At 33.5% G+C, this 25,336-nt stretch overlaps 4 protein-coding genes across 11 annotated transcripts in view; 3 read left to right on the plus strand and 1 right to left on the minus strand.

Annotated features, from left to right (window-relative positions):
- The first annotated feature begins 146 nt into the window (after positions 1 to 146).
- LOC129799857 (uncharacterized) lies at positions 147 to 5,807 on the plus strand. The gene is made up of 4 exons (XM_055844108.1): positions 147 to 392; positions 494 to 701; positions 887 to 1,214; positions 4,749 to 5,807. Exons 1-4 carry the CDS (start codon positions 270 to 272, stop codon positions 5,725 to 5,727), a joined length of 1,638 nt encoding a protein of 545 aa, XP_055700083.1. The 5' UTR covers positions 147 to 269; the 3' UTR covers positions 5,728 to 5,807.
- A 2,028-nt stretch (positions 5,808 to 7,835) lies between these two features.
- On the plus strand, positions 7,836 to 12,105 carry LOC129799859 (uncharacterized). The gene is made up of 5 exons (XM_055844110.1): positions 7,836 to 7,978; positions 8,047 to 8,254; positions 8,322 to 8,664; positions 11,029 to 11,194; positions 11,259 to 12,105. Exons 1-5 carry the CDS (start codon positions 7,859 to 7,861, stop codon positions 12,060 to 12,062), a joined length of 1,641 nt encoding a protein of 546 aa, XP_055700085.1. The 5' UTR covers positions 7,836 to 7,858; the 3' UTR covers positions 12,063 to 12,105.
- Positions 12,106 to 12,154: 49 nt separating this feature from the next.
- On the plus strand, positions 12,155 to 18,578 carry LOC129799860 (uncharacterized). 2 transcript variants are annotated; one of them, XR_008751556.1, is made up of 7 exons: positions 12,155 to 12,395; positions 14,175 to 14,713; positions 14,887 to 14,943; positions 15,002 to 15,107; positions 16,321 to 17,191; positions 17,292 to 17,869; positions 18,394 to 18,578. XR_008751556.1 is itself a non-coding variant. In XM_055844111.1 (5 exons), the coding sequence occupies exons 1-5, from the start codon at positions 12,267 to 12,269 to the stop codon at positions 17,128 to 17,130; spliced, it is 1,641 nt and encodes a 546-aa protein (XP_055700086.1). In that variant the 5' UTR covers positions 12,155 to 12,266; the 3' UTR covers positions 17,131 to 18,578. The 2 variants fall into 2 exon arrangements, 1 of the variants encoding a protein (XP_055700086.1); XM_055844111.1 differs by having other exon boundaries at positions 16,321 to 18,578.
- A 1,927-nt stretch (positions 18,579 to 20,505) lies between these two features.
- Positions 20,506 to 25,336, minus strand: part of LOC129799861 (roundabout homolog 2) — a 37,498-nt gene continuing 32,667 nt past the window's right edge. For all 7 annotated transcript variants that reach the window (XM_055844118.1, XM_055844113.1, XM_055844115.1 and 4 more), the window contains one exon: positions 20,506 to 25,272. In XM_055844118.1, the coding sequence (XP_055700093.1) occupies positions 24,909 to 25,272 (364 nt within the window). In that variant the 3' untranslated portion in view covers positions 20,506 to 24,908. The remainder of the gene's footprint in view (positions 25,273 to 25,336) is intronic.

The raw sequence follows: 25,336 nt of genomic DNA on the forward strand, positions 1-25,336 counted from the left end.
GGAGAACTTTCACCAAGTTACACCTGATTTTGACATTTTTCATATGTTTTTTGACAGAGGTTCTATCGGATGCTACCAATACATGCGCAAACTTTATGAATGGCCTTATATTGGGCTTCAAAGTGTACAATCTTCGTTTGCTCTTCGTACTCCGTTCGCACAATGTGCTAACAAGTAATACTTTTTTAGTCATATCTCTTGAAGAGGCCTCAGAGTATTAGTTGAATTGAAGCAGCTGGTGAAGGTTGCAGCATTAAGATTCATTAAAAATGAGTGACGACGATAAAATCGTTTTTGGTGGAGAAGGAACGACAGATTTCACAAAGTTAGTTGGATCCTTGGGAGAACTTCTCTTCTTCCAGCTCAACAACAATCAGGATAAAATTGGCATTGTAAGTTCACCATCTATATCTCCCTCAATAACTTATTTACGACCTCAATACTGATAAGTGTTTTTTTTTCCTGCTAATTCACTCCCAATCTCTTAACGCAGATAGATGGACTGACTGGGAGAAAAATAACTTATAGAGAAATTAAAGAGAAAGCCCTCCATTTGGCGGAATTTTTCCGACAAAATGGGATTAAAGCAGGAGATGTCATTGGGATTTGCAGTGAAAATCGCATAGAATTTCCATTTACCATCTATGCAGCATTTCTCATTGGAGCCACAATAACCACAATCAATCTCCTCTACACTGAGCGTAAGTTTGCGTGCAAAGATAGAGCCAGGGAAAAGTACAAGTGTTCCTATTAGATAAGAAAAATTCTCTTTCACACTGAAAGTCATTTTGTACCAGAAATCCAATTGAAATTGAAATGAACCAATTCAATGCTAATTGCTCTGAACTTTATCGAATTTCTTTTCTTTTTTTTCTTTTCTTTTCAGGCGAAATGAACCACACCATTCAACTAACACGACCTAAAGTGATCTTCGGTTCTGAACTTGTCGTTGAGAGACTTCAGGATGTCTCTAGGAAATTCTCCTTCATTGAGAAAATTATCCAATACGGAGATACCCCAATAGTTAAAGGAATTCTAGTCTTTGAGGACATTCTCAAGGACAGGAGATATGCAAAGCCTGAAGAGGAACATGTCAATCCACCGGAAGATCTCAATAGAAATGCTCTAATTATGATGTCTTCAGGGACGACAGGACTCCCAAAAGGAGTGCAGATCACAGAGGCAAATATCCTGGCTACATTGGGACATTCAGTGTAGGTTTTTTTTTTCAGAGTTACACACACTTCATTCTTCTTATTACTAATCTCCATAATTTCGCTTTAATCATCTTTAAAACACCTTAATCTTCATCCAGCTGAGGCTTTTTTTTATCAAAACTAATTTGCCAAACTTTTATGAACCATATTTTTAAGCTAATAGCTGTTTTTTTGTATTGACTATTTGGGAATATACAGCGCATTTTACATTCTTTTTAATTATTTAAAAGTTAATATCCATCCCAAGTTATCAAAATCGAAATATAGAACATTTGGAAGCTGTGCGATAAAGTTCTTTAAGAAAAAAGGGGTGGAAAAGCTTCCCAGGCTTTGCGAAGTGGTCGAACTCGTGACTTATAAAAAAGTGGAAAGTTTTGATTCAGAAATAGACTATTAACCCTTTAAGGACGATTGGAACACCGGTGTCCCATAAAGAAAATAATTTTTCCTGACTACCTAAAATTATTTTTTTCTTATGTTTGTACATAATTGGAAAGTAGAAGGTTGAAGGAATCTATGATATGTTTTGCAAGTTTACAGCTATTTGCTATGTAGTAAATATTTAAGCTCAAAAATGGCGAATTTTTAAATTCTCAAATTTATAATTGATTTTATTTATTTTTTATATTTCCAATTTTTTTAAGCAAAACCCTTTTGACAATAAAAACTACAATACTCATACGTAATATTTTTCATTAAAGCGAATAATATTATTCATTGGTATTGTCAGAAAAATTACTTAAATTTTTGGGCTATTTTTGTCCCTGTCGTTCATAGAAGCACAAAATACACCGAATCAGACTCTGTTGTACTTTCCAAGGTTATATGTAAGACTTATCATTAATTATGTCTCTCAGTTTAATTTTTATTGTTGATTTTCAGTCCGTAAAAAGTGTCTCGTCGTTAAAGGGTTAAGGGGAATTAATCTATTTCAATCAAAAGAACAAATTAAATTGGTTGCTATTTAGAATTTTAAGACCTTCGGAAACTAGGGAAACTAGGCTACCTAGTCTGAAAACGGTCTTAGATATCTAAAAAGTACTTTTGCATAATTTACTGTTTCTCGGTTCCGAACCGATTTAAACCGATTCGTAAATTACTCAAAAGATCCCGCAAAATAATTTTAAGAGTAATAAAATTGATTTTCGAACAAAATTACTTATCGGTTTCATAACCGGTTCATTGCCGATACACAATTGATTTGAACCGGTTTATAAATCACTCAAAATATTGCTCAAAATACACCTCAAGAGTAGTATAATTGAATTTCGTGTAAAAATTAGTTATCGGTCATTTACCGATTCATTACCGGTTTAACACTAAAACTACCGACCGTTTTTGGTCGTTTTTCCTAGCGCACTCGGTCAAATGACAGACCACGCTAGATATCATACTCAACAAATTTTTCTTAAAAAAGAGGAAAAAATTAAACAATTAAAGTATAAACACTGAAAAATATATTAGTTGAATATTTTAAGTAATTCATTAAGTTTGATAGTGACATTGCACCGTTTAAATGTGTTAATTTTAAAAAGTTCATAACCGGTCAATTTGTCCGGGTCATAGAAGGTTTAGTGTTAAAGTCGATTTGAAACGGTCTAGACTTGTCAGAAATTTCAAAACCTTTCCAACAAGCCAAAACTTGATACCATTCGGTTGAGAAATACGCTCTCTAGAGCCCTTTTAACGTTTGACTTTGAAAAATTGTGTTTAGAAACGATTTAAAAGTATTTTCGTATCAGGATGAAATGTCCGCCAAAATGAAAATATTACACGACGCTTTTTCGAACAGTTCCGAAAAAAACATGATTTTTAAAGGGAAGAAGCGGGAGGGGGCTTATCAAGGACATGTTAATGGTCCCACGACCGACTTATAGTGGGCCCCCCGAAGGCTTCAAGTGTCTATCTCTAACCGTTTGGCCTCTAGGCGTGGGAAGGGCCGGACGGACAAAAAACGTGACACAGAGAAATTATATGTGCTGCCCTCTCTGTGGAGTTTGAGTAGTACAAATTAAATTCTGACCTCAAACTATAAAAGATTCTGACTTATTTAGAAATATTTTTGGTTTACTTTTTTTTAAAAATTATTTTAGAAAAATGTTCAAACCTTCAAATTATTAGAAAAAAACGTTTACGAGGAGGTTAAACGGCAAAAGATATTGACTTTATGTCTTTGCTGATCAAACATTCTCCTATCCTTTAAGAAACGGGATCGGGAATCTTTGTTTCTTTTCGAACCGTCTTGATACGGTGCAATGTCTACAAATTTTAGTTGATTTCGTTTTATACAAATTTGTTCCAGAAAATTGGAATAAAATTTGTTGCACTCGGCTGTTTTGCTCCCACTGTCAGGAATAAATTCGTACATTTTCATTATAACAATATTATTCCTACATCTGTAATATACATATTTGTTCCAAAAATTTTCGGTGTCCGTGGACGAAGTCATTTTTAGAACGAAATTGTTACTTATATGGGAATCTTTTTATTCTTATATTCGGGAAGAAATTCGCGTAAAAGATTTCGTCTTACAGTTAAGGCCTATACTTCAGTCGAGATGGATTTCGGTGACGAAAGTTCATAAGGAACATCAAATAAGAATCTATTTAAGAGTGTTATATACAGATACGTGCATGACGAAATGCTCGAAATGCATGACGTTCATGCGAGTGCTGGCAGCAGGAGGGGAAGGGAATCTCGAATTAAAAATGTGAAACTATGTAGTACAAAAATTGCCACACATTTGGCGTCCTCCTCACTTCGGTGACGGGTGATTGAGTGTGAGAGGAGGGATACGCTTTTATACTAGACGAGCTATTTATTGAAACAAATTCATTACTAATATTGGGTATCTTTTTGTTCCTCCTAGAAGGTACAAATTTGTTCCAAAAAACTTTCTTGTCTCATCAAATACAGCACCGAGAGAATAGTGCCAAAAAATTTTTTTCTAGTTGAAACGCCCTAATGTACAGGACTATTCTCCTTCCCTTTATCACCTCAAAATCATGTTTTTTGGCGTATCTCAAAATTGGCCCTACTGATTTTATTCATTTTCGGAAATGTTGTATAGCTAGTTTAGGTGCACACTTCGTCAAGACACCCGTGACCGGAAAATTCGCCATTTTGAATTTTCGAAAGTCAAAAGTCATCGGCTCTACAGGGCTCAATTTTCAAAGCAATTGCTTAAGTTTAGATATTTTGGAAAGGTCTTGAAATTTCCAATCCGACTTTATCGGTCCCAATCGGTAAGGAATCGTACGCTTGCTACTCATACCAAAATATTTTAAAATGCATATTTCTTAATAAAGTAATTAAAATATAAATTGGAATAATACTAAATTATCATTATCTAGATAAAATAGTCAATTGCCTTTGGCAACTCTGCTACGAGTTAATGAACTTGATGAAAATGCAAAGTGTTATAGCGCTCGTAAAAAAGCATCTAATTAAAAATCACTCAGTATTAAAATCTATTCACTTAGTTCACCTCCTCAGAGCTATGTCAATTTATTTATTTTTTGGATTTTGCAGAGATTCCCGAAATGAATTGTACGAAGAAGATGAAGAACTGATCATTCTCAGCATCATACCATGGTTCCACGTCTATGGCCTTATGACGCTAATTTCTTCCTCAATCGGAGGAATCACCCTGATATCTCTGCCAAGATTTGAGGAACGCCTTTTCCTCAGTTGCATTGAGAAGTACAAAGCCACTCATTCCTTCATGGTTCCTCCCTTGATGGTTTTCATGGCTAAGCATCCCCTGGTGGACAAGTACGACTTATCCAGTCTCAAAGAACTGTACTGCGGAGCAGCTCCTTTGAGCAAGGAAGTGGAAAATGCCGTTATGGCCAGGATACCCAATCTTAAAGCCATCCGTCAGGGATTTGGTCTCTCAGAAACCACCCTCAGTGTCTTATCTACGCGGGAAGCAAAAACCAAGCCAGGAAGTGTAGGAATTATCGCAATAGGAACCTCCTGCAAAGTTATTGACCCAGAAACTGGAAAGATCCTGGGACCAAATCAACCTGGGGAATTGTGTTTCAAGGGACCGCAGATCATGAAGGGATATGTTGGGAATGATGCTGCGACAAGGGATACAATTGATTCCGAGGGATGGTTCCACACTGGAGACGTTGGCTACTACGACGAGGACAAATTCTTCTTCATTGTGGATCGACTGAAGGAACTGATCAAATACAAAGCATTCCAAGTGCCGCCAGCTGAGCTGGAAGCTCTCCTCATGTCTCATCCCAAAATAGCCGATGCTGCAGTTATTGGGCTTCCGGATGAGATTGCTGGAGAACTTCCACTGGCTTTTGTGGTGAAACAGCCAAATGTGGAAGTGACTGAGCAAGAGATTAAGGATTACATTGCCGGGAAGGTCACCAACTACAAACAATTGCGAGGAGGAGTGAGATTTATTGACGAAATACCAAAGAATCTAAGTGGAAAAATTCTCAGGCGAGAACTGAGGCAGCTAATCAAAAATCCCAAATCAAAACTATAAAATTTTGTTAATTCTTTTTTTGTTAAACGGATGAGGTGATAGTATTTTTATATAAATAAATTTTGAGGTGTTAGAAAAAATTCTTTGAAACTTGATAATTCCTGTCCTCATTTTCCGAATTTGATGACAGAAGGCGCAAATGAAAGGTCTTGAGAAATTCTACAACTTTTCAGAACATCCCCAAGGGGCATTTGATAATAATAATAATAAAAATGTAAATTATATGAAAATTATGTGCGTTGAATGCCAGTATAATAACTTGACTAAAAATTGTACAAAAAATATCAGTTATTTTCTATTAATACATATAATACATTTTGTTTGATAAATTCCAGTTAAAATATTGTTATTTTCCCTTAAAATTACGACTAAAGATTTTTGATCTATAAACAAGTCATAATATAATCTATTTTTGAGTGAAAATGTATAAAACTATGTCTAATATTTTTAAAGTATATTTGTCTTACATATTCATGCCATTATGTTCACATAATGTCGTGAAACTGTATGAACATCATGTTCTGATATATTTTAGTTACATTTGTTCCATAAAAGACGCAAGTTATATACAACTTGTCTTCTTTTTGTATGACGCTGCCAGATTGTCAAATTCTACTTTGTTTACTAAGCAAAAGTTCATCTGCGAGTGAAAATTTGTGAAAAAAGTGATATCTCACAATAATTAGAGTACTGAAATGCACCAGCATGTGCAGAAAAATCGAGTATACAGATAAAAGGCATTAAATTTTACAAAGTAAGTGCAAATGATGAAAAAGTAGTGAATTAACACTTCGTTTGTGAGAGCTAATATTTTCTTCCTTTAATTGCAGTTTACCGCAAGTACAAGCGTTAGGACAGCTTCCAGATCATTTGTTATGAAATCAATTTGCAGAATGAGTGCCCAGAATGCAGAAAAAGTTTATCAAAAGCATAATCTTTCAGTGTTTTGACATTTTTGCTGTGTAGTGATATTATTGACGTAAGAAGTCTACAAAATGTAAATATGATATACGACATCTTGTAAATATAATCACTAAAATATATAAATATGTTTTATTTTCTGCTTTTCTTACTTATTCTGGTTACAATATCTTGATTTTATTTTATCAGAACAAAAAGAAGATTATGGCGTGGAAAAATACAGAAAATTGGCGACGCCGAACTCAAATTAACGGAAAAATGATACACAAAACATTGCAGTGCAAAAATATTTGTCCAAATTATTGTTTAAAGGGCTGTATTCTATCAATACACGCAGTAAAAATTTAAGAACCATAAGTTTTTTAAATGATGTAATGTAAAACGCAATAAATTTATTCAATTTGTTTTATTTAATTTCTCAGCTTTCTCTTAAGAATTTCAAGTCGGGAATGAAATGTTCACTAATATTTTAGCCTCTAACGGAAAACAATTATTGCATTAAACTTTCATACGCGATGAAAGTGCACGAGACAAAAAAATGTGACTGAATCGTTGAGGATAAATATTCATTCATTTGAGGAAAATATTTGAGCAAGACTTAAAGAAAAATGGACAAGAAATGACAGTTCTTCAGTCAATTGTTATAATATTGGTATGACAGAGTGATTATATTTTATTTAGTCATAAACAATACATTTTACCGTACACGATGACTTGATTAACTCTAAAATAAAAATTGTTATATTTCGGCTATAAAAATTCCCAATTCACCCGAATATGGGCCTCTTTTATGCGGTTATATAGAAGAAATTTGTAAAGTCTTCACCATCATTTTCGTGTAGATATCAGACATCTCTACTCATTTATGGCGATAAATGCTCCTTGGGTCTGAACTTTATTTGACCACCGCTAGTTGCATTGTGATCGCAAAAATCGTTCAAAAAGCTGCATCTGACCTTGAGACTTTTCAAACTAAAGAAGGACTAAATTTTATTTAAATCACTTAATGCAATTTAATACTAAATACCAAGAGCTTATCTAGGTTTATCAATGAAATTATTTAGGCAGCAAAAGTCACTCACAAATGCGCAATTCACTGTATCAACAACATGAATGATAAGCAGTATCTTTGAGTATTTTTCTATGATAATTATAGAGCTGTCTATCGTATTCCTAAATCCAGTTTTCGTTTAGAAGTCAAACTAGAAGAATGTCTGAAGAGAGTTTCATAACTTACGGTGGAGAAGCTCCAATTGATTATACTAATAATCAAAGTTTAACTGAACATGTGATAAAATCTTTTGTGAAAAATGGCAAAGCAACGGCAATTGTAAGTTTGTGAGAATTCATTTAGAGTTCAAGAAAAATTTTAGTAAAAGAACTTTTAAATCGCTTCAGATCGATGGAATTTCTGGTGAATCAATGTCATACAGCGATATTTTGGACAGGGCATTGACACTTCATCAATACTTTCGAGGAAAAGGCATTAAGAGGGGCGATGTTATAGGATTATGTTGTGAGAATCGTTTGGAATTTCCCATTGTGGCATTTTCTACAATTTTCTCAGGAGCAACTCTATCTACTTTGAATCCCCGATACGTTAATCGTAAGTACATCCGCAATCTTCTCATCTTTGAGTAACCGCCAATTAATTGATAATTAAAAAATATCAGGTGAGATAAAGCATGTTCTTGACCTTACAACACCCAAGATTATCTTTGTCACTTCATCTGCAATTGATAATATAAAAGAAGTGGCCAAAGAGGTACCATCTATCAAGGAGATCATTGCAATTGGAAGCAATTCAAGCTCTAAAAATGCTCGTGACTTGAGGACTTTTGATGAGATCTTGAAAGATCCAAAATACAAAATGAATCAAAGAGATTATAAACTACCATCTGAGGGTGATTTGGACAGCAACGATGCCTTCATTTTGATGTCTTCGGGGACTACAGGACTCCCAAAGGGAGTTGTTCTTTCTGACAGAAACATTCTGGAAGCTTTGGCTAATTTAGAGTAAGTGAAATTGCTCTTACTGTGTTATCACACTTGCACATTAAAATTTTAATATGATTCACATTAATTGTCGCTGGTGAGAGTCCAAATATGTAATTTGTGTGTTTGAATCATTTTATATTCAAAATTTTATCTATTTTTTGATAAAAAGGTAGACTTGGCCCGCAAAATTTGGTATAAATTGATTTATAGCATTAATGCGAAAAATTAATGCGATTTTCTCTTTAATTTTTTAATGTGAAAAATATTTATGCTTTAGGTAAATTTAAACTTATTTTTGCAGGCCAAGTCCACTTCTTTATCAATAAATAGAAAAACCCCAAATATTAAATGACTCAAAGACATAAATAACATATTTGGACGCTCACAAGCGACAATTAATGTGAATCACATTAAAATTTTAATGTGCAAGTGTGATAACGCCGTTAGAGTAAGTTAAAACCCTAAAAACGCTAAAAACGTAATGAAAATATAAAGAATCATCTCAAAAATTGAAGTTATATAAGTTTAATTTTCCGTGAAAAAGTAATTACCGGTTCAGTATTAATAAGGGATTGGTGGATTCGAAGACCTTTCAAATAAATCTAATTTTGTTAAAATCGGTTGATAACAAAACTTAAAACAGGAACTTGAAAATTAAATTTGAAAAAAAAATCGAGGAATACGTTCTTCAAATACAGTGCTGTCTCTCTATATGCAGAGTTTGGGTACTTTTTTTGACAGTTCTCTCTAAATATGCACAACTTTTTTGAAATTAATAACGGTTTTTTTTCTTTTAATAAATTATTATTTTTTATTTTTCTAGAATTTCCCGTGATATTTTAACTATAATATGAGACAGAAAAAAATAAAATTAAGGAAATTAAAAACGAGAAAAATTAATTACCAAGAAAATAATTTCCTTTATTTACTTCGTCAAAATGTAAACAAATTGATTTTGAATGCAGCTGTGCATCGACACGTTATGCATATAGACATATAGAGAAACAGCACTGTATAAACATTTTCAAACACGTAACGGTATGCATATGAAATGAACTTACCGTTTTTTTTACTTTAAGTTACTTAACTTAATCAAGAAAAATAAGTTCAGAGAGTTTATTAATAAAATTTATTGTTAAATAAAAGTTTTTTTCGAATAAGTTAATATTAATATCATAATATCGAGGAAAAACTAGAGAAAACTGGTTTTATTACTTGTAACACAAACTCCACGTAAGATTTTCTTCATATAACCTCAAATTTTACATTTATAATAAACCATCGCGTCGTTAATTTGAGTAGTTCATATTTGAGGAACTTTACTGTACTTGCATTTTAAAAATGAATCGATTAATGATGAAAATTTCGGAATTTAAAGACTGAACTTTGTTAGGTTATGTTGAATATAACCTCACATAATTATTTCGGTTAAATATTAGAATTATGCCCATTTAAAAAATTTTGGGGTATCCAACATAGCCTAACTTCTGTTTTTAAGGTTCAGGTAAACATAACCTGACCTTCCAAAGAACCGTGTCTATCAAACAATACGATTTACGAAAAATCGGCAATGATGTTTGTCTGGCTGTTAATCAGCTTTAGAAAGTCTATATCTCTCCTGTTTAGAGCAAGTCTCTATTCATTGAAAAGCCTTTGGAATCCCTGAAAATTCTGAATTGATTAAGATTAAGCCAAACATAACCTCACATTTCCAGTAACCACGTCCACAAAATAGTTTACGATTTACTAAAAAAAATGATAATTCTGTTTGTCGATCCGTTAATCATCTATAGAAAGTCTATACCTCTCTCGTTTCAAACCAGCCTATATTCATTGCTAAGCTCTTGGAATCCCAGACAATTCGAAATTATTTAGGTTAAACCAAACATAACCTCACATTTCAAATAACGATGTCTGCAAAGTAGATTACGATTTACCAAAATTTGGCAATTCTGTTTGCCCGGCCGTTAATTAGCTTTAAAAAGTATATTTTTCTCCCGTTTGGAATCAGCCTATATTCATTGTTAAGCTTTTGGAATTCCGGATAATTTTGAATTGATTAAGGTTAAGCCAAACATAACCTCAAATTTTACATAACCACATCCATCACACAAAAGAAATTACGATTTACGAAAAATTTCGCAACGCTGTTTATCTGTCCGTGGGGCCGTTAGCAGAACTAAAGACCAAGCAGTTAGAGCCTTTTACGTAGAGTCAAATTTTTCTTAATTTCAGAGGTTAATCAGCTTTGAAAAGCGTATTTCTTTTCCGTTTGGAGCAAGTATATATTTATTAGAAAGGTCTTGGGTTTCCGGACAATTCTCAACTGATTTTCCAACCGGTTATAAACGTAATATTTAATTAAACTTTGAATATTTTCAGAGAAACCAAGAGATCAATGTTCGTCACTCCAAATGTCTGCAGTTTGGGTATTCTTCCATGGTTTCATTCCTATGGATTAGTCACACTTTTTTGCCTCACAACAAAAGGTGTTAAAATAGTTTCTCTGCCGAGATTCGAAGAGAAAACTTTCTTAAATGCAATTCAGGTGAATTGAGAGTCATTAACACCTCAATTTGATCATACTAATTTATCATGATGATCAATTACAGACGTACAGGGTATCCCATTCCTTTCTGGTGCCCCCTTTAATGGTTTTCCTGGCCAAAAATCCAAATGTCAAGAATTATGATTTGAGCTGTATGAAGGAGCTGTTCTACGGAGCTGCTCCTCTGGGCAAAGAAATTGAGGAGGAGGTGAAGCAGAGGATTCCGAGTATTAGGAAAATCCAGCAGGGATATGGGATGACAGAGACAACTCTCACGGTATTCGGATTCCGAACCGGAATTCCTCTTTTGGGAAGCGTGGGAGTGGTAACAGCAAAGACTTGGTGCAAAATTGTCAATCCTGAGACTGGGGAAGTTCTTGGGCCGAATAAAACTGGCGAAATATGTATAAAAGGACCATCAATTATGAAAGGATACTACCGGAATCCTAAAGCTACCCAGGAAACCATAAGAAATGGATGGTTGCATACCGGAGACATTGGATATTACGATGAAACCAGGAATTTCTACATTGTGGATCGATTGAAGGAGCTCATCAAGTACAATAGCTTTCAAGTGGCTCCTGCTGAACTCGAAGGACTTATCCTAACCCATCCTGCAGTAAAAGATTGCGCAGTAATTGGTATTCCACATGCAGAAGTTGGAGAACTTCCAGCCGCTTTTGTGGCATTGAAAGACAATCATCGAGCAACAGGGGAAGAAATTGCTGAATTCATTGCTGATAGGGTATCAAATCACAAAAGATTACGTGGAGGAGTTCATTTTGTCCAGGAAATACCAAAAAACCCAAGCGGAAAGATTCTCCGAAGAGTCTTGCGAGATAGACTCTCAAGAAAATCTAAATTGTAATAGAGAGACTTGTAATGCTAATAAAGACGTTGTATTTAGAAAATAATAATTAATCTCACATGACAGAACCTCAAGTACTCTCCTCAATTATTATCACATCTCACCCAAAAGGCCAGATAACGCTGTTTAGTGTTCCTCATTTAGAAAGCATCAGTTGCTATTAAAACATCGTGTTGAAAGCTTGTGAAAAGTTAGTGCAATAAAATGGAAACTGCTGGGGATAAGTATGTGCTTTACGGGGGTGAAGTACGTGAAAATTTGACAAAGAGATATAAATCTCTTGGTGAATTGTATGCTGAGAAATTGCAAGATAGCAAAAATGAAGCTGAAATTGTAAGTTATGAATGGTTTTAATTACCTAGTTAGGAGTTAATAAAGTAAGGTTATGATTAACATAACCTAAAAAGAGTTCTTCGAACTTTGAATAAAAGGAATAATAGTACAAACATTCAAATTTTATTACAATTTCTCCGTCTGAGACACAAATAGAAATTGTAGGCTGTTATAAAGAGTTTTAATACTTAGCTAAGAAGGATAGTTAATGTGAGGTTATGCTGACATAACTTACAAAAAGCTATTCGAACTTTGAATGGAAGATAATCCAATTTTCAAATTTTATTACAATTTCTCCTTTTGAGACACAATTAGAAATTGTAAGCTAAAATGAATACTTTTGATGCTTATCTAAGGAAGAATAATTCATGTGAGGTTATGCTGAACATAACCTACGAAAAGCTATTCGAACTTTGAATGGAAGATTAATACATTTTTTTTAAAAATTTTATTACATATTCTCTCTTTGAGACACAAATAGAAATTGTAGACTGTTATGAATAGTTTTGATACTTAGCTAAGGAAGGCATGTGAGGTTATGCTGAACATAACCTACGAAAAGCTATTCCAACTTAGAATGGAAGATAATACAATCTCCAGATTTTATTACATTTTCTCCTTTTGAGACACAAATAGAAATTGTAGGCTAAAATGAATACCTTTGATGCTAAGCTAAGGAAGAATAATTCATTTGAGGTTATGCTGACATAACCTTCGAAAAGCTATTCGAACTTAGAATGGGAGATAATACAATTTTCAAATTTTATTATAATTTCAATTTCTCTTTTTGAGACACAAATAGAAATTGTAGGCTGTCACGAATACTTTTGATGCTTATCTAAGGAAGAATAATTAATTTGAGGTTATGCTGACATAACCTACGAAAAGCTATTCGAACTTAGAATGGAAGATAATCCAATTTTCAAATTGTATTACAATTTCTCCTTTTGATGCACAAATAGAAATTGTAGGTTAAAATGAATACTTTTGATGCTTATCTAAGGAAGAATAATTCATTTGAGGTTATGCTGACATAACCTTTGAAAAGCTATCCCAACTCAGAATGGTAAATAATACAAATTTCAAATTTTATTACAATTTCTCCTTTTGAGGCTCAAATAGAAATTGTAGACTAAAATGAATACTTTTGATGCTTAGCTAAGGAAGAATAATACTTGTGAGGTTATGCTGAACATAACCTATGAAAGTTATTCGAACTTAGAATGGAAGATAATACAATATCCAAATTTTATTACAATTTCTCCTTTTGAGGCTGAAATAGAAATTGTATGCTGTTACGAATACTTTTGATACTTAGTTAAAGAAGACGGTTAATGTGAGGTTATATTGAACATAACCTACTAAAATTCAAATTTTTTAAATGGCTGATATTACAATATCTCTATTTGAGATACAAACAGAGATTAGTAAATGTAAATTCAAGTTATTTTAGAAGTTTTGAAATCCTTTAATTTTAAAAGGCTTCATATAACCTCACAATATATTTGCTGTGAATTAAAGATTAAGATTGAACCTAATCCTAATTGTAAGTTTGAACATGTAAAACCCAATGTTAACAACGGAAATTTACGTTTTTACATCGTTGCAGTTGTGTAAATCACGCAATGTCCTTCAAAAAATTTCTAAAAGGAATTTTTGAAGGACATTGACATTCTAGAAAAGATTTTAAAAGTAGCTCCTTGATTTTTAGTGTACAAAAGTAATTTACTTTTAGTTTTTACATTAAGAAACCTCAAATTTAGACAATTTATCCAACAGATTGATGCAAAATCGGGTGAAAGACTCTCCAGGGACTACTTGAGAGAAGCTTCTGAGCATTTGACTGAATTCCTGAGACGCAAAGGAATAAAATCAGGCGATGTTATGGCAATCTTGAGCGAGAATCGTCTGCAATTCCCAATTGTGCTCTTTGCTGCAATTTTCTCGGGAGCTCCATTGAGCGTATTGAGTCCTTATTATACAGAATATGAAATCCAATTTGCTCTAGAGATAGTTCAACCAAAAGTTATTTTCTTCACAGCAAAAGTTTCAGAGAAAATTAAGATTGTCCTGAAGAGAATGAACATCGAGAGTATTCTAATTTTCCTCAATGATGAAGACTTGAAATCCAAGGAATTTATCAATTACAGTGAGATATTGCAGGATGAGACATTTAAGCCAAAATCTGGATTTAAAGTGGCAGAAACAGATAAGGAGAAAGATGTTGCCTTTATCCTGCAGTCTTCCGGAACAACAGGACTCCCAAAATCTGTTCAAATGACGCATAAAAATGTTTTAGCTGGGATGTCCAGCACAATGTGAGTTTTAAAAAACTTTCTTTTGGCTCTTTAAAAAAATCAAAATAATACGTGACCTTGAACTCGACCTTGAGAAAGATAAACAAAAACAATGGGAGGTTTCGCGCGCTTTTCGACTGTTCCAAGGCAACCTAACCTAACATTCTGGAGTAATTTTTCTTGTGATCTTTCAGGGATATTTTCAAGGATTTCCACGAACATAAGGATATTGTTCTAACTGTTGCACCCTGGTAGGTTCACTTCCTGTCCTTCCAATTCAAAATTATGTAAATGATATTTCCGGAACAGGGTGCACAACTTTGGCTTGCTGACGATGCTGCGTTTAATAGCATCTGGGACAAAGATGATCTCACTCCAACGTTTTGAGGAGGATTTCTACTTAAAAACAATTGAGGTAAGATACCTTATCAAAAGATCTCCAGAGATATTTCCCGGAAATGCCCAAAAGCGTCCGGGAGGAAGCCACAATTTGTTTATAAAGAATTTAAGAACACCACCCTCAATTTAAAGACAACCACTAAAGAAATACCTAGCCATGATCCTAGTCAGACAATTTCCACGAATAATTTACGAGAAAATTGGGAAAATTGGGCGGTTTTGTAAATTAAAAAAAGGAAAAAAAGCTTTTACTCACTCGAGAAAGGCGGAGAAGGCGTCACTTTCTGTTGAGGTTATTAACACTATTAATCTTTCCTGATATTCATTGTAATTTGTATAAAAACTACACTTCACAACCAAAAAAACAATTGACACGCAAAATTTTCACTTTTTTCGCCTGAAAAATTTGTATTTTCACTTTTTCACTGGAGACTATTCTCTTTATCGTCCTTTTCCCACCATTTGCACACCGACTTGACGAAGAGAGCCGATCCTGCACCTTCGTTAAGTTGCCATATGACCGCCATTGTTTTTTGTAGTACTACTACATTGTTGAAAGAAAAAAACAGAGGGCCAATTTTTGAAATTCTCACTCGCACCCGCGAGCTCTTTAGTGGCCGAGAGAAATAGACTCGCACACCCCGCAGCTTCTTGAGTACATGCAACGAGTACTTTATGTTATAAAGAAGTCGTTACAGAAGGATTTGAATCTACGGGGTGTGCGAGTGGATTTCTCTCGGCCACTAAAGAGCTCGCGGGTGCGAGTGAGCGTTTCAAAAATTGGGCCTCAGCAGTGAAAAAACAAGAAAATATTAATATTTCAAGGTAACTTCGTGAAAATTGTGCAAGGAAATCATTTTTTCAGTGATATGTGTTTATTTTATTGTGAAGGATTGAGAAGATTTATTGAAAGTACTGGAGTTTTCGCCCCAAAAAATTGACCCCTTCTTGAGTGAGTAAATATTTTGTTACTTGCGGAAAAACTCGGGTTTTTCCTTTTTTTCTTTATATATTTCGCTGGTTTGACTGATCAAGTTAGGATATCAAGATCTAGCCAAGGTATTCTTGATTATGTCCTTCGGATTTTTTAAGTATTAGAACGTTTAGGCTTAGAATAAAAAATGCGCCATTTTGAGGTTAGGGTAAATTCTTTTTGGGAAATATCTCTGGAAATCTTGAGATTTTATGAAAATCCCAGGAGGAAACTGAAGCATTACATCTTCCTCCAGCGTTACAGGGCTTCCGTGTTATTTGTAGCACCTCCCGTGATGGTGTTCCTTAGCAAATCCCCCATCCTGGACAGGTACAATTTGCAGACTCTGAGAGTCATTTATTCAGGAGCAGCTCCACTCAGCAAGGAAACTGTTGAGGGGATCTTTAGGCGTCTGCCAAGTTTGGAAACAATATGCAATGGTTATGGGATGACGGAAACTACAATTGGTGCCCTCTTTGCCACTTTCTTCTCCAAAAAGGCAAACACCAATGGAGTCCTCTGGAAGGGATTGTCAGCTAAGATCATTGACGCAGAGACTGGCAGAGCTCTGCCACCAAACATCCCCGGGGAATTATGTATCAAAGGGGATCAGATAATGATTGGGTACAAGGGAAATGAGGAAGCTACCAAAGCCGCTGTAGATCGGGATGGTTGGCTCCACACGGGGGATATTGCGTATTACAAAGGCAACGAGATATTTTTAATGGGGAGATCAAAAGAACTTATAAAGTACAAGGGTTTCCAAGTGTCCCCGTCTGAGTTGGAGGCCATAATTGTAGGTCATCCTAAAGTCAGGGATGTGGCAGTTATTGGGATTCCGGATGAGGTGGCAGGGGAATTACCCATGGCGTTAGTGGTAAGGAAGCCTCAGGCTTCAGTGCATGAAGAGGAACTTCAGGACTTTGTTAATAGCAGAGTTTCAGGGACCAAAAAGCTCAGGGGAGGGATTAGGTTCGTAGATGAAATCCCAAAGAACGTCAATGGGAAGATTATGAGGGATTTCCTGAGGAAGAAATACGGAAGTATTCAAAAATCTAAACTTTAGGGAATTGAAAAAAAAGACTCATCCCTTTTAAATTTTTATTTGAATGCCATTTTAAGGATTAGTGTTTATTTTAAATTTTGTTTTAATAAATTCAGTTAAGTACTATTATTCGCCAGAATTGCGAAATTGTTATTTCGTGTACCCTCACTGCTACACCGCAGACATTTTTTAAAAACAACTTTCAAGAGTAATACAGGCTTCAGACCTAGAACTTAGCCATATAGCTTAACTCCTCTAAATTATTGTCAATCTAGATTTTTTTTAAAGCATAGAATTGCATTATTAAGGACAAGTGGTTTATTAGATTCTGAAAAAGCAATAAAATTGGTTGATATTTAGGATATTGAGATATTTAGGAACTGGGCTAAACCTCTAGTCTGAAAACCATTTAAGATAAATTCCTTAAAATAAAGAACAGGAGTATTGTAAAATCCATTTACGATTTAAGTACCATTTGTATTGCTTGTTATTCGGGTACTGGGATAATACGGGCTTCAGACCTAAGGCTTAGTCATTGTTTATATTGACTTATATAGTTTATTTTAAAAAATCACTGTAAGTCCGTGTCATTTAGAAAATCCAGACTACCGGGAACTGGGCTAAACCTTTAGTCTAAAACCTGTTTAGGACCTATTCAAAAGCAGGCATTAATTTCAAAATTATTTGAAGTGATAGGGAGCTTAAACAGTAAGATATCAAATTCCGGTCTTCGAGAGCTATCACTCCCCTCCCCACCCCTGTAATTGAATTATTGTCTTGACCCGTTTGTTCCCCTACCCCCAACTTTCCTTGGATATGTTCAATTCAATTCAATTTATTTCTATACACTTAATCCCGGTATTATGTACATTTTAGGGACCGAAAAAAGACGCGCGAAATGGCATTACGCATCGAGAAAAATTTGCATACCCGCAGGGGCTTTCTTTTGATTAAATCGATCGTAGAACGAATTTCGCACGTAGTGAAAGTTGTTCAAACAAAAGGATTCTACTGTATATTTTGGCCAGACTTCTTCAATAAATGGTTATTTGAAGTCTTTCTAAATTAAAAAAAAAAAATTACCTTAACAAAAGAAATTAAAGTTTTATTCTGAAAAAGTAGCAAAATATTTTCAAATTTCCCGCGCCACAAAATAGTATGCATTCAGGCGTATTTCAAAAATGATATCATAAATTGACTCCCAATGCTAGGCAAACTTGCATAATTGTATGTGCATATTTCCGTCAGGTGCATAATCCCGAAGGACTTAATGCCGAAACTGAGTGTATATGTTTAGAAAGTAACCCAGATGAACATTTCAGTCCAATACACCAATGACCGAAAATATTTTTGACATCGAATTTTCGAAAATCGAAGTGGCTGGGGTTCCATTATTCGACCGATTTGCTTAAATTTGGATTTCTGCGAAAGGTCTTGAATCGGTTGCATCACTTGTAATCGGTAATAAATTGTTGTCATCATAATTTTCAACCGTTTATCCATATTGGGATCGCGTGGCCATGATATCCAGTTTAGCGGCCCACGCTTGTCGATCCTTCGCCACTTTAGGAATATGTTCGGGTTCGATCCCAAGGCGATCCAAGGCATAAGATTTTGAATTTGATTCAGCCATCTTGTCTGCATTGAGGTCGACGCCTCCTTACAATGGCTTACATAGCTTTCCTGGGGAATCTTTCTTCAATATTTTATTTTTCTTTGTTCGAAAATTTTACCTAATTTTAGGTCAAACGGTACGATATATCGGCTTCCGGTCTTCGGTGACCTTCTTCTTCAAAACTATTTTTTATTTATTTATTTAGAAAACTGCTCCTTCAATTTCTTTTATTTTCGAATAGTTTTTAGGGATAGCCTAGGCGAGATTTTTTTTATATTTTCAAAAAAATATTCGAAAGTCAAATGTTTAAGTAGTCCACAATTATTTCAGGACTTGGTATGGGTTAAAGTTACTTTTTTAAAGGCTAAATTCTAAAAGGTTTGCAATTTATTAAAAAATTGGCAACTTTGATATGATTTTTTAGTAATATAAGAACGAGTTAAAATCGATATTTCAAGAGCTCTACCTCGTGAGTTCGAGCACTCCGCTATATACCTATACCTTTTCTATAAATTAAAAAATTAGCCAAAAACCAAAAAATTGGCGTAGAATACCAAATTGTCGTAAAATGCCACCTTTTTTATATGGAGTTTGGCATCAGAAATAGACATTTGAATGGCTTACACTACATAACCTAAAAAATGTTAACATTGAGTTTTGTTATGATTCGAAAAAATAGCAAAAAATACATGGAAATGTAAAAATAATGAATAAAAATTAAATATATGACTTACAATTGTTGTAGAGTGGTATTGTCAAGAAAAATAAGGTGAAAATTAACTTTACGTCTTGTTTTTCTTTTTCGAATTCCTGTTGGAAATTCCATATAACGTTTTCTAAAAAGAGCACAAACTATATAATAAAAAAATGAAATTTTTACAGGAAAATATATTGATATGAGTCCTTAAATCCTTACCAAAATGCTAGAAAAAAGGAAATTGAGTGGAAATTGGCATTTTACAAGGCTTTTTATTACAAAAACATGTGAAAATTCACTTTGGCATTTTTTGTCAATTTTCTGAAAACTTATAGAAGAATCACAAGAAAACGAGAAAATATTTATAGGAAAATGAATTTATGAGTCCTAGAACTACTGTAGATGTCTTACGGAACGAAAAACAATTGTAAAAATGCTTTTTTTGTTGAGAATATCTGCTCTGGCATTTTATGCCAGTTTGGTATTTTACGTGATTTTTTGGCTGGGGTTTTAAAGTGTTAAGCCAACGGTGCCAATCACTGTTCAGCTGGGGTAGTAACTTTGAGGGGTGCTATAACGGCGGCTAATTTCAAGTTACGATACCGATATAATTCCGCTAGGTGGAGTTGAGAGTGCTCGATGGGCTTGATGAGTTATTCCGAAGGCACAATCGAATTGGCTCCTCAGTCGGTCTTTACCACTAAAGTGAGGACGCTGGATTCGTGGCTATCTTGGAATGGGCAATGGGGCGGAATTTCGGGAGGCTAGCGATGAAGGGTGCTCCAGCATGTTCTGATGTGAACCTGTAGCAATTCTTGCATTCTGTAACAGTATGACAATGTCATATGACAAATTACAATTTTTTATACGGTAAATTTGGAAGAACTAACTGAAAATCCGACTCATAACAATTACTAAGAGTTTCATAGAGCTCCTTGAATGGCTATTCGATGTTTATTGGGCCTTAATGTTGTCCTGCTTCGACACTATCATGAAAATTTGTCATATGACATTGTCATATTACTACAGAATACCACGTCCAATTTAGGGCCGAAAACTTTGCAATCCTTAAATAAAAAGGCAATTTGGAGGGTTTATTCTATATTCGACATTATTTTCAAAGTATACACTATTTGTTTATTATTAAAACATTTTTTTAAAGGGCTGTTCCAAAATGTTTGCTTGACTTTTTTGTATATTTACTTTATTTACATTTGAATTTATCCATGATTCTTGAAGTTATTCTTTATGCTTCTATAAATTGTTGTGTACGTGAATGGGTTGCAATTTTTTAATTCGTTTTTTCTTCTTTTTTTTTTTAATTTCTTCTATTATCTGTACAAAACTTACTATATATTGCCGTTTATAGAAACTTTTTTTCGTCATATTCTAGATGCACCATACACACAAAAAAAGTTTTTCAACTTTCTCATAATGATTCTTATTGTATGGAGTACGCATAGTGAGACAGATGTTACCGTATGATTTTTTTTTGCAAATTACATATTTTATGCATATCACATCACAATATATCACAGTTTTGCAAAGTTTTAATATTTTCTACATTTTTTTTTACGTTTTTATGTCTTGTAGAACAACTTCTATAATACACTTAAAAATTACTATCCAACAGGATTTGTTAAGTCAATTGGGCTCAATAGCAATAAAAATAGAAAGAATAAGTTTAATAATTTTTTTTTCGATTTTGTGATTGCTTTTGAAACTACAATAAAAAACAATTATATTTTACAAATAACCACGTTTTACGTTTTTTTTTTAAATAAATTCTTTTAAATAATCTATAAAAGATAATAGATATGATATTGCATTAGTTTATAAATTATTTAAAAAAAAATTATGGTACACAGATGTACAAGCACACTAATTTGATTTTTTTCTTTGCACTTTCTCTATTGAAGAAATTATTGCAATGTTGGACTAAAACATTCATATTTGATATGAAGTCAGATATTCTAAATTATTCAAGAAAATGATTTATGCAAAAAGTTTTGTTGAATTTTAAGATATGTTTCATATGGAAATTGTTTTGTGCCAAAATTGAAGTTTGCTCTTCTGCAAATGATATTTTTGAATTTTAAATTATTCAGGAAAACAACTTAATTTTAAATGGAAAGTTTTTCCAAGCAATTTCTATAAAGCATTTTGCCAGTTTTTCGAATTCTAAATGTACCTCACATAGCAAAAGTTTTATTGTTCAGTCTTAAGAAGGGGGGGAGTGGGTGTTATTGCATATCTGTACAGACATTTTTTTCTTCATCTTGATTTTCAATTTGTATGCATTTTGTTTGGTGAAAAATTCGAAAAAATTCTAGGAAAATCTACGTACATGTCAGTAAATGGACTAGCAAACAATTAATCTGGATCCTAGATACTAGTTTATTATTGTTATGGGGTTTATATACATGTAATATGTACGTTTATATAAAGATGTAAGTCTTCAAGTGGATATTAAAATAGTTTTTAGAAAATGTTTTGCCTATTATTGAGAGTCGTTTAGATAATTTTTCAACAGTGATGTTAAAAAAATTGATTTTACTAAACAGAGAGGAATATAAAAACTTTACCCTTTGAAAACCATCTCGACTGAAGTATAGGCCTTAAAGGGAAAATTCCAAAATGGATATTTCTATGCTGAAACTACACAGAGTTTTAGGGTCACAATTTGAAATGGAATTGAAGAGTGAAATAAACATGAGAAAATTAAAAAAAAATGTAAGAAATCTCATGGAAAGTCAGTGGAATTTTACGACGGAAATTTTAAAGAGAATACCATATGAATTCCAATAGAATTCCCCATAGCCTGTTAGTACCGACACGGTCCATTCTTTACTGCGATCTTTACTACTTACTGTAAAGAACAGCCGTTTTTCCCAGAGTTACGCGTTCTTTTCGCAATTTTCAGGCAAATTAGCAATAAATAAATGTATCCATAGGATATTCTGAGAGAACAGAAGAAAGTAATAAGAAATAGCAGAAGAATTAAGAGGAAGAGGAAATAATGAAAAAAAACAGTGTTAGAAGTTTGTGTCTCGGCTAAATAGTTAGATTAATTGTAGGAGAGACTGGGGCAAAAAGTCACAAAGCGAAAATTTCAAAATTCAATATCTTCCAAGATAAAAAAGATAGCGGCTTAATTTTTTTCCCAAAGATAGCCTCCATAGACCTTTTTCAATTTCGTAAGTTTCTTAGAATTTGAACAAGGAATTTAGAAAATAAAATATTGTGAAATTTGTAGCCCTATTTTAGAAATATTTTCCTTACTGCAGATATCAATTATTACCTATTTATTTTCCAAAATCGATGCACTGGTGAATATTTCCTAAATTGATTAGGATTCTTTGAATATGAAGCCGCTATCTATTTTAGATTTTACAAAGATTCTTTTCTCCAGAAATCCTTTTATTAAAAGCGGTCACTTGGGGTAAAAAGTAACAAAAGGTAAGGAGCAAAAAGTAAGGAAAACCGAAGAAATTTCTGATGTCTCACGACGAAAATAAACGCCATTTCCATGTCTCGCCGTTTTTTGCATTGGTCAAACGATTTACATGACCATGTCACATATAATATTAATATTAAGATTAATACTTTCTGAACTGCGAGAATACCAAAAAGAAGATAGCAATTGTTTTATTTTGCCTCTCTCTCGAACAGTTATATCTTACTCATCGTATTACTTCACTAGAGTGTACTCTTTCTAACACACGTGATTTTCCATTTGAAATTTTGCATACTATACTCCTCTCTTTCCGGCTTTTCTTAATATTAATATTAATCTTATATGTGAAAAAGCGTATAATTGCGAAAGAGATGACTAAGTCATTACTATTCCTTTTCGGTAATACGTAAAACAGATCGTCAGTTAAATCAGCATTTGTCGTAACTTCTTTTTGACAACATTTTAGGAGACGAAATTTTCAGTTCAGATTTATTTTCCTTAAAAATGAGCCCCGAATGTGATACTTTTGAGTCAAAATAATAAAATTGGCACTAAGAAACTGAACCCGATAAAATCTCTATAAAATGATTTGAAAGCTGAGATATTGAGATATGTGACACCACGGACAGTCTCTTTTGTGTTTTTTTTTTTCTAAAATAGTTCGAAAAGCGTTTTTCTCAATCAGATAGAGCAAAAGGTATTTTCCAAAGGTGTAGAGGAGAAAATTTCCTATAAAAATATTTCATCTAGGAATTTTGTTTAATTTACGGAAGCTCGTAATAAAGTGAATCAAAGTGTGATAATGCTCCATGTCTGGTACTATTTTCCCCAACATTTTTGAGAATGCCCACAAAATTAACTTTTAGAAAACAGCTCGATAAATGTAATTCCTTACAAAAAGAAGGAAAATGACTTTCACAAAGTTGCAGAGTGGTAAATTTCCTATAAAAATTTTCTAATTAGAGATTTCTGGAGCGCTCTGGTAACTTTACTGAGAGAAATCCGAAAAAGTTAAAATAACATTCCTGAAATGTTAATTTTACCCTGCAATATTAATCCGAAATCGGTGTAAATATTATGCTTTTTAAGTGTATTAGGGGTTAAAGTTACCCTTTTTTATGTTAATTTTATCCTTAAAAAGGTGTAAAATTAACATTAAAGAATGTTGATATATTTTTACACCTAAAAAGTGTTAAAATTATGAGGAAAAAAAGTTAATCGCACCCCTGTTTTTATCTCAGTTTTGTAAGAAAATAAAATATCCGTTTTGTGACTTTTTACCCCAGCCTCCTCTACGTATCGTACAGTTCAGCTTTCAGGTATTTTTCGACTTCAATTTTTGTGAATTAATTTTATCTAATTTCTGAGAATAATTTTTAATTATTTCTTTATAATTGTGTGTGAAAATGCATCAAAATTTCGATTTATCTTCATTTTCAGCTATTCGATTGTTCTATTTTCAGTCTCAAATGTTAGCCGTTACTAAATCTAGTAGTTTGTAGACTATTTTAATTTTTGTCTAAAAAGCAAAATGCAAAGGAGCGCTGAAGTCGCAAAGAAAATTAAAGATAAAGGTCGCTGAAATAAAAGATTGATAAACTGCTATGCTATGTTAGATAGCAAAATAAATTTAACATCACTGTTTTTTTTTAAACAATATCCACATGTAATTAAATATTTAATCCCGTGAAATATTTTAGTTCCATCGTGCTCTGTGATTGGCCAGAGCTTTGAGAGCTTTGAAAACTTTTAAGCTCTAGCCAATCAGAGAACTCGATCGAACTGAAAAATTTAAAGGGATTAAATATTTACTCACAAGACGACTTTCTTAACTATTTAGAATATTTTTAGCCATATTTTCACCTACTGATCTATTTGATTTTTTTTCCTATTTTTTGTGATACTTGCCCTATTAGTACAAAGTTACTTCGAGAAATGACTAGAGATTTTTCGCATAGACACATTTTAGAAAAGACTACTACAGAAATATATGTATATATATATATATAAATTTGTCGTGTTTGGAACACTTATTGCGATGGATCGTTAGTCTCGGCATAAACACAAGAGCTTTCTTCGCTGCAAGAGCAGCACGTGTCAGTGTCTTCACGCGAAGCATAACAGTCACTATTTTGTTCAATAAGTTTATCATTTGTCGAATAGTCGTCATTCCGATTGTATTCATATTCATGAGTTGTGGAAATTATTGGTGCATTCTCTCTGCCTCGTTCGCTCACCTCGGACAATTTCTTCTTCTTGGGATGATAGTGCCTTGGACATCTAATGGCTTGCCTTAGTGAATGCTCAGAACATTCCGATGAGCATGTATAAATTATGTTGTGCTGATAGTCTGGATTTAGAATTTGCTGATGAGATGCCAGAGCATCGCAGCTACTGAAAATTTCCATTTTTGGGAATAAGAAAATAAACAATGAAAATTTGAATATTGCATAAAGTG

Source organism: Phlebotomus papatasi, chromosome 1 (assembly GCF_024763615.1).
Source record: "Phlebotomus papatasi isolate M1 chromosome 1, Ppap_2.1, whole genome shotgun sequence".
Taxonomy (NCBI): Eukaryota; Metazoa; Arthropoda; class Insecta; order Diptera; family Psychodidae; genus Phlebotomus; species Phlebotomus papatasi.

Coding starts and splice junctions, on each gene's coding strand:
- LOC129799860 (XM_055844111.1), top strand. CDS start 12,267: ATGGAAACTGCTGGGGATAAGTATGTGCTTTACGGGGGTGAAGTACGT. Junction 12,396..14,174: donor GCAAAAATGAAGCTGAAATT/GTAAGTTATGAA, acceptor TTTATCCAACAG/ATTGATGCAAAATCGGGTGA. Junction 14,714..14,886: donor GCTGGGATGTCCAGCACAAT/GTGAGTTTTAAA, acceptor GTGATCTTTCAG/GGATATTTTCAAGGATTTCC.
- LOC129799859 (XM_055844110.1), top strand. CDS start 7,859: ATGTCTGAAGAGAGTTTCATAACTTACGGTGGAGAAGCTCCAATTGAT. Junction 8,255..8,321: donor GAATCCCCGATACGTTAATC/GTAAGTACATCC, acceptor AAAAAATATCAG/GTGAGATAAAGCATGTTCTT. Junction 11,195..11,258: donor CTTTCTTAAATGCAATTCAG/GTGAATTGAGAG, acceptor GATCAATTACAG/ACGTACAGGGTATCCCATTC.
- LOC129799857 (XM_055844108.1), top strand. CDS start 270: ATGAGTGACGACGATAAAATCGTTTTTGGTGGAGAAGGAACGACAGAT. Junction 393..493: donor ATCAGGATAAAATTGGCATT/GTAAGTTCACCA, acceptor CTCTTAACGCAG/ATAGATGGACTGACTGGGAG. Junction 1,215..4,748: donor GCTACATTGGGACATTCAGT/GTAGGTTTTTTT, acceptor TGGATTTTGCAG/AGATTCCCGAAATGAATTGT.